Source organism: Oratosquilla oratoria, chromosome 39 (genome assembly GCF_046742065.1).
Source record: "Oratosquilla oratoria isolate Oo_2021 chromosome 39, ASM4674206v1, whole genome shotgun sequence".
Classification (NCBI taxonomy): Eukaryota; Metazoa; Arthropoda; class Malacostraca; order Stomatopoda; family Squillidae; genus Oratosquilla; species Oratosquilla oratoria.
Window position 1 is genome coordinate 32,308,350 of NC_134815.1, and position 15,000 is coordinate 32,323,349.

General features: G+C 39.8%; 2 protein-coding genes across 2 annotated transcripts in view; both read left to right on the top strand.

The window, feature by feature from the left end:
* prom (prominin) overlaps positions 1 to 15,000 on the top strand; it is a 60,770-nt gene that overhangs the window by 42,321 nt on the left and 3,449 nt on the right. Inside the window, exons 15-17 of the mRNA XM_076176661.1 lie at positions 442 to 600; positions 2,072 to 2,193; positions 7,381 to 7,488. Of these exons, the coding sequence (XP_076032776.1) occupies positions 442 to 600; positions 2,072 to 2,193; positions 7,381 to 7,488 (389 nt within the window). The remainder of the gene's footprint in view (positions 1 to 441; positions 601 to 2,071; positions 2,194 to 7,380; positions 7,489 to 15,000) is intronic.
* Positions 7,909 to 8,513, top strand: LOC143020092 (uncharacterized). The gene has a single exon (XM_076176252.1). It carries the CDS (start codon positions 7,909 to 7,911, stop codon positions 8,467 to 8,469), a length of 561 nt encoding a protein of 186 aa, XP_076032367.1. The 3' UTR covers positions 8,470 to 8,513.

The following is a 15,000-nucleotide window of genomic DNA, read 5'->3' on the forward strand; positions in this document are numbered from 1 at the left end:
ATGACGTCCCTCTTAGCTATCCCTCCCACAATAGTCGTCTAGACACTCCTATGATTTAAAGTATCTAAACCGACCGTCGCCCTCAAGGGATCATTTTGTTAATCCTTTTGATAACGATTTATTTTGAGAAACTTCCTATCAAAATACTGTTACTCAGAGTTGATTGCTACTTTTGGGCTTAGTTTCTTAGACGTTATAGCTCTCATATCTTATGCAATGAACTTATTTGTTCTTTGGACTTTGCTTGGCTTTACAATTTCCTACAATTGTTGCTTAATCGTTGGCTTTAATTTCGTGTCTATTTTCTTCCCAGTGAGAGGTTAACCCCAATCTTTATTGAACAAACTTCCTCTTGATTACCCGAGACCTATCTATTTCACCTGCAGGAGCTCTCTCCGACAGTTGAAAATACTAATCTGTCTTACTTCATTACTTATGCAGAAAGCTCGTGGGTACGTGGAGCGGGTGATGAATTACATCAAGCAGTACAGTGACCATGTCCAGGGATCGGCTTTCAGGAACGTTGCCCCTTGCACGCCCGTCTGGAACCTCTTCGATTCCGCTCGCGGAATCACTTGCAACAGAATCATTGAACCCTTGGTAAGTCAGGGCCGGGAGTGTTCTGTGCGCCCCAAGGAGTCCGCTCACGATGGGGCAGGAATGGGAATCCCCCCCCCCCCGAGTGTGATCACCTCCTCCTGGTTAAAATATTATTAGAGCCTTTCGAGTCTGATGACTCCTTATAAGGGAGACTTTGCTGTCGCCAACAACCAGCCGCAACGGCGGCGCCGGACAGTGTGACAACGGCGTCAGGCTTCTTCCACGCGGCACGGGCGATGCCTGGGTCCGCGCTCGTGCGTGGACCCGTTCAGTGTGACTGATGTTTCAAATAATTTTTCATACATCGCTGGCACCGCCGTAATATATGCCTATGACTCCTCTTCTTTTGCGAATGTATGGAGACGAAGACGATCATAATCCATATTTAGTGCCTCTAAAATGCAGAATAAAGAGAGTGTAAGAGAGAGAGAGAGAGAGAGAGAGAGAGAGAGAGAGAGAGAGAGAGAGAGAGAGAGAGAGAGAGAGAGAGAGAGAGAGAGAGAGAGAGAGAGAGAGAGAGAGAGAGAGAGAGAGAGAGAGAGAGAGAGAGAGAGCACATTCGGTGCGTGGGTGGCGGGTAGTTTGAACCATCTGAAAAAAAAAGAACGCGGGGTTTGGTGCACTCGTGCCGTGTAAAAGAGGCTTTACAGTACAGACATGAGAGACATGGACACTGAATGGTGGCATGAGGAAGCATCTAGACGTCTTTGGTATTAGGGTCTAGCTGATGTTTACAAAACTAGAGACTGTTCGGTAAAGCTGAGTCAAGACCTGCGACAAACATAATTTGTGAACGTTAACTCCGGGTGTACGAGGATGTAACACTCCTCCCTTGTGTTGGTCCAACTCTCAGGGTGGTCTCCTCGGCAGAAGGAGGGGAAAGAAATGCCCATAGAACTCATGGCTGAGGCAAGTTGGCCGTTGCTTGGGATGGGAAGGGCGGCTGTGCGAGGACAAATTCAAAGAAACAGATGGGGAATGGCTTCGGGATGTGAGTAAAGCGAAACGCCCACCAACGTATGCTTTCCTTTGTTGACGGAAATTCTGTCCATGAAAAATCGCCGTGTAGTGTATTGATGTTTACTTATTGATAATTTCATGTTTCTGCCCTATATCACATCATGTATTATTCTGTTTTATTTGCATTGCGCGCGCGTATGTGTGCGTGTGCGCGCGTGTGTGTGTGTGTGCGTGTGCGCGCCTGTATGTGTTTGTGTGCGCGGGTGCATGTGTGCATGTATACCTGCGTGCATATGTGCATACGTGCGTACGTTGTGTGCATAAATATGCACATGCATAAGTGTGCGAATACGCGTATACATATATTTCAACATCCAACTCAAAAAATCCGATCTCTCAATATTCAATTGTCACCATCAATATGGTAAGTGAAGCAACCTTGATTCATTCAAAGGACAGGAAGTTCTGTCCGCGCTAACGACAAACACCTTTCCCTCTCTGTCCAACACAGAATGCTCTTTGGTTCTCGACGGGACTCTGCCTCGTCCTGTTCATCCCCGGAATCATCGTATCCCTGAAGCTCGCTCGGTACTATGTTCGTATGGACTATGATAACGACGACACACTGCCACTGTAAGTACCCCACGATCCCGTTTCCCTTCTTCTGTTCTACCTTTACTCTTCCAGTCAACAACCTGCTTCACCAAGCTTTGCTTCCTACCTCTCGAAGGCCCTTCGCCACGAGGTCCTTCTTTACGCTGAATAAAATCGTCCGGGATTAATCAGAATAAAGCCTGTGAAAGCGATCGTAACGAAGGGGTTGACTGAGGTAACTTTAACACTTTCAGCAAGAGGGTCTGCCCGAAGCTAAACAAAGATTATCTGACGTTTATCAGAATAGAATCTATACAAGTGTTATTGTAGAGGAGACTTGACACAGGATTGTTTTAAATATATCTGTATACCATTTATATATCACAAGGATTCTGCCTTCTCATAAAGAAGGTAGCCAGCCAAGTCCAACCCTCTGCCCTGGTCAGAAGCAATGCAGCAAGACACAGCACATCCACAGCATGGCTAGACAGCTTAAGCTGGTTTACCCCCACAGCTTCATTCACATTGCAACCCTCCTTCCTAGTCCCTTCTTGCGTTTTCAAACAAATTTGCCAAATTCGTCAGATGTAGTTTCCAGGGAATCTGGTCTCCCTTCAGTAAGGAAACTCAAGTCAGTCATCAAATCAGGCTCCTCATCCCAATGGACACATTATGTTAATTTTGCTCAGGTTTAACACTATTTAAATTGAGCCAAGTCCACAGACAAAAGATGTTCTGAAGCATCTCAATTAACCCCTTAATACCAGTGAGATACTTTTAAGTCTTTGTTCTTGTTAATGCTGGAAGACTGTAAATAAATAATTAGATGAATAGATAAATAGATTAATAAATAGATAAACAAATAAATGAATAAATTAATGAATAAATAAATAGACAAGTGAAAGAATAAAGCGATCAATGATTAAATATATAAATGGATAAAAAATAGTGAAATGAATAAACAAGCAAATAAATAAATAGATAAATAAATAAATACAGGACAATATACAAATAAATGAATAAATCAATACGTAAATGAATAAGCATATAAATAAGCAAAATTAATAAATAAATTAATAGATAAAGAAATAGACAAATAAATGAATAAATAAACGAATAGATAGATACATAGACAAATAAATAAATCAATAGAAAAATAGGTTAATGAAAACACAAATAAATAACTCGGATGAAATAGAATGCTTGTTGAAGGCCGTCCCAGAAGAAAAGAATTGAGGGTCATACGATAAATTTGAAGTCGAGTGTTGGTCCAAGGGCCAGGTGTCTCGATCTTCCCTTTTTTTGAAAGACTCGAAGTGATGGGCAGGTAGAAAAGCGTCACTTTACATAACTTTTTAAAAATTGACGTGGTTTACTCTGTGTGTGTGTGTGTGTATTCACTTGGTCTTTGGATCACGTGTTGGACTCGTGATCGACAGCTATTTCCCTCCTGGAAGAGAGCTCAGAGCTCGTAGGTCCGATCTATGGGTAATGCTATGACCTTGCGCACACACACACACCCAACTCCCCGCCCACGAGAGTCAGAGTAACGACCCGAAGCGCAGCGGTACCGAAATAATTTCGGCCCTGGGCAGGATTCGAACCAAGAACTACGGGCCACTATGGTGGCAGTTCAGCGCTCTACCAACTGCGACACGAGTCGTGTGTGTGTGTGTGTGTGTGTGTGTGTGTGTGTGTGTGTGTGTGTGTGTGTGTGTGTGTGTGTGTGTGTGTGTGTGTGTGTGTGGACCCCATAACTCTCAGTTCTCGCCTTTCCGTAATTACTGGTTTAATTCTGTTTACTATTCCCATATATTGTTTTATATTTCTTCCTTCACTTTCCTTCACCAAAACTTCTGTAGCAAGTTAGTAATGTTTCTGGATGGGGTGAATTGAACTGGGAAAGATTTTTCTTCGTTTCTTTTTCACTAATTCTCTACAACGTTATTGTCTTAGATACACCAGAGGACTCCCGCCTGGGATCCCCAATCCACTCACTAGGCCACCTCTGTTCCGACGTCAGTCTTAATTCATCCAATAATCTTGATTGTTACAAATAAGTGCCTCCCCCAAGGGCGAGAATTTTCTACCATGTACCAATAATTTTTGTTCTCATCTACCCTTCTCCAATCAGAAAGACTTACAACGTCTTAAGCAATAGTGCTTACAACTCAACATCAAAACGGAATGGCTTAGTTTACATATTGTCACGTCAGCATTAAAATCTGTACCCTAGCGGTTGTCTATAAACTTTAAGACGGTGAGCGAGATTATGCAACTCCTTCGCTGTTTGTGTTTACCAAATATCTAACTCTTAAAAACTAAATTATTGTCACCTACCCCTCTATCTATCTACTTGTCTACATTCATCTACCAGCCTCTTACAGGGCTTGGCAGCTACCCTTGGTCGTTCCGACCAATTACTTTCTACAACGTTTTAATTAATACTGCTTAAACAAGCAATCTCAACATCAAAACGGAATGGCTTAGTTTACATATTGTCACATCAGCATTAAAATCTGTACCCTAGCGGTTGTTTATAAACTTTAAGACGGTGAGCGTGGTTATGCAACTCCTTCGCTGCTTGTGTTTACCAAATATCTAACTCGTAAAAATGAAATTCTCGCCACCTACTCCCCAATCTACCTATTTTGGCTACCTTTATCTACCAGCCTCTCACAGGGCTCGGCAGCTACCCTTGGTCGTCCCGACCAATTATTTTCTACTACCCTCTTACAGTGTGTGTGTGTTGTGTTGTGTTGTGTTGTGTTGTGTTGTGTATGTGTGCGTGTGTGTGTGTGTGTTCCCTCCCGGATTAAAGCACACAAGTGTTGGGCGGTTTAGATACTTTGGTGGATGAGGATGATAGGTGGTAAAGAAAACGGAACTGTCTTGTGTAGGGCTTATTGTCTCTTGCAGTATGTTCTATTCTTAAGTTCCTAGGTTTCAACCACCCAGCGTGAAAAAGGCCTCGGTGGCTTGTTAGTATTGTGCGATTTATATACACCAGAAAAATTCTTTTGCTAGTATTAAATGCCTCTTCTTTTCAACACACGCATTGTTCATAACCTAAAACTGCTCTCGATAAGCTATTTGTGCCATTCCTTGCCTATCAAAATATCTAGTGCTAACTCCATCCCTTTGATTGTGATTATTATTATATTACCACAATTTCATATTATTTTCTGATTAATATTGAATATTATAGAATCACTCTTATTTTAATGAAGGTTTTTATCATTTGGGTGATAAGTTGATTAATACATAAGCTAAACGATAAAATTTTGTGTGTGTAAATATCATGACTTCCAATTCGTTGTAGTCCCGTATCATTCCTTGGCTTTGCACTGAGCTGTAGGCCTAAAGAAGAGTAGAATCATACTATGAAATATGATCTGCCATTGAGCTAAGGGTTTAGTAACTAGTGGGAGGTTAGCTCTTGCATCCCAAATGGGGGACGAGAAAGTTGCTTAGATTTGGCAACACTGTACATGACATCAGAGGGCGGGAAAGAAGTTCTGAATCTCAACTTTCGGGCTGAATCATTGCTTTGATTAATTTTTTCCCATACAAATATTTACAAAGTAAATATAGATGTGTGGGAAGAGGGAAGACTGGAGTATTAATCCGAGTCTTATTATTGATTAATTTATCTACAAGCTTTCTCAGCGCACTTCAACTTGTCAGAATGTCTCAACAGTAAATATGAATACAATATTATGTTGCAGATATGAAATACATTCAGACCTAACATCCACAAGTTACAAGAGGTCTCATCCTTTGGGATGCACTTTCTTTTTCATGATTGGTTGTATTTCCCTTAGTATCACAAGTTGATAAAGAGCATATTTGGATGACTCTCGCTCCCTATTCTTTTCCACATTCCATTTTATTGGAAACTGTCGTATCATACATGCAATAGTAATACCCATCTAAAAACCTTGAAATTTATATATATATATATATATATATATATATATATATATATATATGTGTGTGTGTGTGTGTGTGTGTGTGTGTGTGTGTGTGTGTATATATATATATTATATATATATATATATATATATATATATATATACATATGTTTGTGTGCGCGTGTGTATCATATAGTAACACACACACACACACACACACACACACACACACACACACACACACACACACACACACACACACACACACACACACATGCATACACACATGATATATGTATATATATATATATATTATATATATATATATATATAATATATATATATATATATATATATATATATATATATATATATATATATATATATATATATACATATCTGCGTGGAGACACTTGTAATTTGTTCATTTTAACCTGGCGGAGACTTATCATTGACAGAAAATCATATTAAATGTTTGAAAAATATTCTTCAGGAAATACACACATCAGAGTGAATAAGTTATGAAGAGCTCTAATTCAGTGAAATCTAGAATGATAAAACAAATATTTGATAAAGCTACCCGTGGAAATTCCACAAACATGTCCGGTTGAAGGACAACTCGTGTCTGGCAGTGTATATGGTAAGTCGGCATCATTGACTTGATCGTAAAATGTTTCTTTTCATTAAATCAAGATAAAAATAATGGTGAATTGTTTTAAGATGCGTGTGTCAAGTTTAACGAAGATCCATTAATTCTTATTTCTTTATAATTTTTTATGAAGTTCGGGTCGAATTCTGACATATACTGTATATTAATGAATGAAAGCTACGCCAGGTTAAGGTAAACGAAGTATAGTAGAAACATATCATCTTAAAACTTCATTCTTCAACTAGTATTCCTCTCCTTGGGTAACTCACTTTGTATTGGGCTAAACCCTATGTCGAAATACATGTAGCTTTGTATATAGCATCACGCCTTTTCCACGAGTTAGAAAAAGGATCACTAAATTTTCATAACTTTATCCAGCCTAAGCTTTGCCACAAGATTTCATTCACCCTTTACTGCCTAAGAGAGTTTCACTAAACGGACCAGAAACGTCCGACGTTGTCTAGGAGGAATTTCTAGGTAGTCACGATTCGTTGTGACGTCATTCTTCCTTGTTCACGGCTAGGAAAGCGCCTTTTAGGCAGTAAAGTGTCAAAAAAAAAGGGGGGATCGGGAAGATATGTCGTGAAATTTGTGAGACGAAACGACACCTTTGGGGTTGGAGATGCTCTGGCAAGTATGAACGTGAGACGTTTTCCTTCCCAGAAACGACGTGAACGGGTCCCCCCCAGGTTCAAACTCCAGCCTGCAGGGGGCCGTAATGTGGGGACCCCAGCAGCATCATACCCACAGCCACCACAACCATCACAATGGGTACGTCCCGGTAGTGCTAGAGACTCCAGTGTCCCCCTTGAGGCCGAGCTTTTTGAGCTTTCTTTGCTTTACTGTACTGGTTGTGGTTAGACGCTGCCCATCGCCTTGTTTCCTCAAAGCTTCAGAAAGGCTTCACCTTACCTTTGACCGCATAATGCTTCCAACCGAAGCGGCCGTAATGAATCAGGCCTGTAGTTAGTTTACTTGCGGTTTGCTCGGCTACAGGGGACGTAGAGCGTTATCTGTCCCTTAACTTCTAGTGTAGTTGATTATCCAGGTAGTTAGTAGTCCGTGTTCTTGCCTGCCTCCCTCCCTCCCCCTCCCTCAAACTACAAACCCGAAAAAGGGCGCAGGAGACTTGGGCACTCCCGATTTTGCAGGGACGTGTGTCCTCGTCTCTTCAGATATAGATCCACGGAAATGGACGACTTTCGTCCCCGGAGACATCGCACCAACGCCAACGTCCGAATTCAGCTTCCCGAGACTCCTCTGCCGCCCCACTACCCGCCGAAGACCAACCAGGAGGCCCGTGGGGTCGCGGATCCCCATGGAAGAGCTCGAGCCAGCGGGCGCTTCCACCACGATCGTGAGGACGGCCATCGGCATCGACAGCGAAGCCACCACCATCGGCACATCACTCAGGAAGAATACGACGGTTGGGGGATCCCAGACCCTCCACGGTTGCCCATCACGGACATCGTGGCCGCTGCTCAAGTGGCAGCTTGGAGGACGGCCTGGGAGTCGGGTGCAAGCTTCGTCACACTCGAACTGGTGGCCGAGACCGTGGGTCGTTCGGTGGACTGGGTGCATCAACACTGGCGAACCAACGCTCGTGATCTGGAGCGTTACCTGGACGATCAGTCGTCGGGCTACGAGCAACCGCGACACTCGAGGAGATCTCGGCCCAGTTCCCCTTCGTCGCCAAAGCCCTTCCTCGGCTGTCTGAAGCAGGATTGTAACGACGAAAACACCTGTAAATAGCGGGAAATCCTCTTGTTCTGATTTGATCTCCTACTGACATTCACTTGGCGAATCTCGCGTGTTACCAGGTTGATGTTCCAATTTGAATTTTGATAATATTAAAAAGAAATACAAATCGAACGTCGAGCCACGTAATTATGTTTTCCACTGTGTAGAAAGCATACTTCTGGACCGGGAATGACCAGATACTTTACGAACATCACATTAAGGAACCGTAATATCAGTTTATACCTGGGTAACACTTGGTTAGACTGTCAATGCTGGTTAACAAAATGAATTAATACTTCTACAGTCGCTGTTGTGACTCATAAGTTCAGTCATTATCCTTTTCATATGATCTTGTAGATGCTCACTGGCCGAGCGGGCTAGAGCGTCGCTACTTGCGGCGGTGGCCGAAATGACGGCAGTTCAAAACCTGCCGCCAGCGAGTTGGACCATGGGCATGGTTCATTCAATTCCACGCTAAAAAGTCATTGTAAGGGGCACCGTCCTAGCCTCCTGAGAGGGGGAACTCGTGACGTTAAACCAAATCATCATATCATATGATCATGTGTATTAGTGTTGAATTCCAGGATAGTTAAGCAAAAATCTTCCCAAACTATTTCATTGTCGAGGAAATTACTATTGTGAATACCCGAACTTGATTCAAGCTATATCAGAACCACGCAAATTTATTTTTTGCTGTAAACTATTTAATGCATTTTCCTGCACAGCACCTTTTATGATATCTATTATTACTAAACAAAACTGTAGTAATAGAACAACAGCCTCCTCTGTACTTTACCTCGAAACCAGTAAAAGTGGCGAGGATGCCCCTCTGTTTCTGAACGCCTCGTATTTTTATAGGTCTTGATAGAAAGCTGGTCAAATTCAGGCGTCAGCAATAAATGCATTCGTTTCCGGCTCTGAAAGACAAACAACCCGTTATGACAGTGACATAATCCGAATTTATTTAATTCCAGTTGAATTGTTCGAAATACCCTTCCCTCCGAAAGAACAAAATGCCTGAATGATTTAATTCATGCTAGGAAGACAAACGGCGTAACTGATCAATTTGACTATCAAGTATCATAACAGTAATCTTCGAAACCGTCGAGCAAGCCACTCCATAGTCAAATGAGGTTCTCAATGATACGATCCTTGAATATTATGATGCACTTGAAGCATCCACAGCCTATTCGCATTCATCAAGATCGTAGAACTGACCTGGTCCAACACAATTCTTGAAGAAAATTCGAAATGATAGATTTCGCCAGCAGTCATAGGAAGATTAATTATTCATGAACTTTGAATAATAAATGTGATAAGTTAATCTCTTACTAAGAATCATCACGTCAAATTAGCGTTTATTCAGGTTACCATTAAACACACGTTTATGTTTCGTTTATTTTCTAACTAATGAATCCAATGGTGATTATATGATCACATTAATGTTGGAACCCATTTAGTCTGATGTCACCCATCGTCTCGGGATATGTTTGGTATTCAGGCCAAAGGAACTTTGAAGACTGTACTATAAAAAACAAACGTCTGACGTTTCATCGCCTGACGATCGTTTTAAAGCTATTATTGCCCGCTTGCTTTTTTGAATTGTTTGGTTTGCTAAATGAGAAGGAATCAATGTTTTTGGGATGGATGATAATTATCAATTAGGAACGATAATGAAATATTTCATCACTAATTCAAAGCGAGCGTTTGGCATTCGACCGCGAGGCACTGTCAGAGATGATTATTCTTATAGAGTATGGCGATTATCAATTTATTTATGATTTCATTATAAATCGAATAGAATTGATGAGCATATTCGTAAATATAGCTTAGGCTGTGGCTCCTTGCCATTTCATAATCATTAACAGCGTAAGCGATTTCATGGACTTTCGAAACCTAGTTAAGGGTGATCCTATTAATTCTAATTAAAATGTCATTTTCTCTATCTTTATCTTGGAAATCTAAGACCAGGACATGAATGAAGATTTTCCTTCACGTTATTTATTCATCATTATAGTTCGACAGACCAAGCTTCCATGTGGATGCTATTTGTTGCTAAAGTTTGAGGTTTAGATATTTATTTTTGACATCAGTCTGAACCAGATTATATAACGCCTCTTCCTGCATTTCCTTATTCATTATTAATTCTTAATCCCATCTGGCTTTTTACAGACCTAAAGGTCTTCAGCCGGTTTTTGAGTATATTTTTAATGAAAAAGTTGTGATAACGGGACTCTTTAAGTTAGTATTACAAGCGTGTAGTGACTTGAAATACGTTGCTCACCAAAGAGATGTCAAGTGGTAAACTCATCCTGTCCACGTGCATAAATTCAATTTCGGTCGACGTCGGAAGCGCCAACGTTTGAAGGATAAGCGATCAGAAGTCCTAAAGCTTCTTTGACACGGGAGCCAATTCAACGGAAAGTAAGTAAACTTGCCTCCGAACTCTCCTAGTGTGAACACAACTTGCCTCCGAACTCTCCTAGTGTGAACATTTACTTGCCGGATAAGTTGACTTGTAACTAACAGAGGTTGCTAGTAAGTTATCCCCGTGTCTACGAGGCTTAAGGCTCGTCTCACACGAATCGATTTTACACCGTGCGCTGTCCATGACACGACGTCGTGCTCTCAAGTAACCATGGGACGGCGAAAAGTCGATACGTGGGAAACGAGCCTTTGAGTCAGTGCGCGACGTTCTTAAAACCCCGAACTTGGACAAAGGCTTTCATACCTAATCACCTCGCAAAGCGCGTTATAGCAATTATAGCTGGAGTGATGATGATAAAGTCTATTGTTTACATGTACGTGGGAACCCAGCATAGCTGCCATTTTTTCTTTTCTACAGACGCTTAAGAGCCGCAGACGCAGTACACTATAGTTGGAGCCAACTGTACGCAAGCACTTTTTCTTTTTTGTGTCGCTGAGGTGCTTGTTAAGTGCTGCCAAGCACAAATGTTTTCTTCTTCCATAGATTTAGAGGAAGCTTTCCCTTTTTCTAAAATGTTTTATGTTAGATTGCCTGAATGGGATGTATTATATGATGATACAATATTCACATGGTGTATATATACACTATTCATGGTTACATGCACAGACAAAAATATACTTAGAAATACAAAATAAATGCTATTACATTATCATGAAACAGTGCATTCATTCATTTTTGCGTGTGTACTTTATATTTTGGTGGAAAAGACAGCTTTCAGAGAAGACAAAACCCAAATTCAAGTATAGATTTGAGGATTTTGACTTATATCTGTGGTATAGGATATAATGATAATTAGAGTACAATCATTCTTATGGTTGAACTTAATATTGGCATTAGACTTAAGTGTTAAATAAAACACTAAACATCAGAGTAGTTGTCTTTATAATTTTATTCTATTTGTAATTTGACAAGAAATTTAAGGTCAATTTTTTTCATCCATCTTCCAGTACTAGAATTTTTTTCTTTAATCTATTTTAGGTGTTGTCTTATCCACTTAGATATTTATATGAACACATATAAAACATATTTATAGATATAAAGATTCAAAACACATATGAGCATAGATACATACATATATAGATACTCTCATGTATGTTTACATGCATATATACATACACACATGCATCCATGTGCACACACACACACACACACACACACACACACACACACACACACACACACACACACACACACACACACACACACACACACACACACACACACACACACACACACACAAACACACACACGCACATACACACACACCCACACACACATGCACACACACATATATACATTTGCATATATACATATGTACGTAAGTACATATGTATGGACACATGCACATTTTTATAATGCATGTGCACTTGACATGATATTGTATATATGCATGCATGTGATAATTGTGATACCTATTTCTTGTATATACTTCATATAGAAACCATGCAAAGTGAAACTATGCAAACGATTCTATGTCCGTTCTATAACTATGTATATATTTCCTTGTATGTTTACAAAATTTGTGGTTAAAACTATATAGCAAAGATAACGCTTGACGTGTAAGAAACTGGTGAATATGGGATTTTGTCTTAAGATGTTCTGCTGATTCATAATTAAGTAGTGTATAAAAGGCCCGTTCACAGTAGTGGTCTGAACCGCACGGAAACAGCAGCGTTACGGCATAATTAAAGAAAAACTGCGCGGTTGTGTGTGAACGCCTCCATTGGTTTATATTGTAATTGAACAGCTGCGGTTCAAACCACAGTGGTTGAAACTGCTAGTGTGAAGAGGGCGTTAGTGTACTATTACAAACATCTAAATCTAACCTATGATAACTCATACAAATAGACCTACTGCTGTTCACTACTGGATATCTTTCTAATAAGTTTTTTATATAATAAGAATTATTTCTCGTCAACGAAATTACACTAATTCAACAGTAATGAAGATGGAATGATAAATTACTGTTGATTATTTGGACAAGTTGAACTATGATGGCAAAGCAAATTCAGACCGAGATGTAATGTATTGAATATAACGACATTTCGTAACAAGATAATTCTTCAAAGGAATGTACAGTCACGAACAAAAGTTCTGATCCATCCAGAATTGTTCATGACACGAAATTAAGATTCTCTGTCATACAATTTCTTATATCTATCCAATAAGATAACCTAAGTGTAAGGCAGATACTCCACACGAGAATGTGCCACATACTCAAGAAAAAAGAAGTCATATTGACGTTGTAAGAACTGTATCATGGATCAAAAAATTTGCTCGTGACTGTAAATATAAGGAAGAAACAGGTTTCTTACGCAGTTTTGAATCCGACCCTTTACGACCTTCTTCCTCCACTTTGGTCAACGGTTGAGTGTGTCGTCTGCACCGTAGTGTCGCGTCCCAGTGCTGCGACCGTGTACATGGACAAACAAGAGAATGAACGAAAATGACCCATTAAAGGACAGACGACACAAATTGGGGACAGACCACCCGCAACAGTTGACCTTGAATAATACGGGAGGGGACCACCAGGGACCATACTGGGATAGACTAAAAACTGTATAAGAAGCACATATCTTCCTTGTGTGTATATAAATTTCTTTTATTTGATACTTTCTGTCTTCTTCTACAAATTCGTCTCCGAGCCTTCGTCCCACTTTTGCTGGCAAAACAGAATCAACGCTAGGCCCCTCCTCTCCTTACCCCTCCGAATCCACGATAATAAAAAATTCCTGTCAAGCTACGGTTACAGTTGGACAAAATCCAATTGAATAGTTGGAATCCAACCATTCCGTTGACTAGTGTAACTAGCGCAACAGGAAAATTTTAATTGTGTGAAAAATTGTGTAAAAACGACTAATGGTAATGACCGCACAAAAGCTACGGTTACACTTGAACAAAATCCAACTGAATCGCTGGAATCCAGCTATTCCGTTGACTAGTATAACCGTAGCCTTAGCGCGCTTATTGGAATTAACCGTTTTTACACACATCTATCCATTCAGTATTGTACAGACTTTCCTCCCTCTCTTAAACACAAAAACCAATCAGGTGAGGATGGGGGGGGGGTCTGACCTAATTGATCATACGATTTATCTCAGTTCCTTTTAGAAAAGTCCCTCTGACAAAACGACAGGGAATTAAAAGCTATTAATAGCTCCGCTGTTTCTTTGCCATAACAGGATATCATATGAATCAGCACAGTTCTAAAGTATCACGGGTCTGTTTTGATTGTCATCAATAGTACACACGTGAGTGTTTGAGAGCATAGTGTGAATGGGGGTCAATATCAATTATAAGTATATATTATATAATTGCTAACCAATACGAAGTGTAATTTATCTATTTATTTTATATATGTATATCACCTTATTTGTCTTGTTTTTATTTAACATTATCTAGGTATACCTTATTACATTTCATTTGGGGTAATTTGATTCTAATTTTCTTTGCTTTGTTTAATATTTTTTTTTATCTCTTTCTATTTTCTATTTTATCTTGATTGATCTGCAGCACTCTATCTCCTTTTTCTGTTTTATTTCATATAAATATGGCTTATCAAACGATCAATATTTATTCATATAATTTTAGCTTGTCTTAATCTATTCTATGATATTTTGGAATATATTCAGTCATGTTTATCTTAGTTTATTTGATATAATGAAGATTATTTTGTTAATTCTACTTCATATCATATTATTGGTATAATTTCATTTTCTTTTCTTTTACTTCGTTTTATTCTATTTTATCTTGTTCTATTTCCCTTCAACCCAATTTCCATAATCAGATTTATTTCTTATTCTATATTTCATATGATGTAATTTCATTCTATCAATTCACTCATTCACTCACATACACACACACAGACACACACACACACACACACACACACACACACACACACACACACACACACACACACACACACACACACACACACACACACACACACACACACACACACACACACACACACACACACACACACACACACACACATCTTCAACTTTGTGTTCACTTTTAGGTTTAAGCCAGCAATGTCTTTGTGTATAGAA

Bases quoted from the DNA above. Each gene is read 5' to 3' on its own strand.
- LOC143020092 (XM_076176252.1), top strand. From the start codon at position 7,909: ATGGACGACTTTCGTCCCCGGAGACATCGCACCAACGCCAACGTCCGA.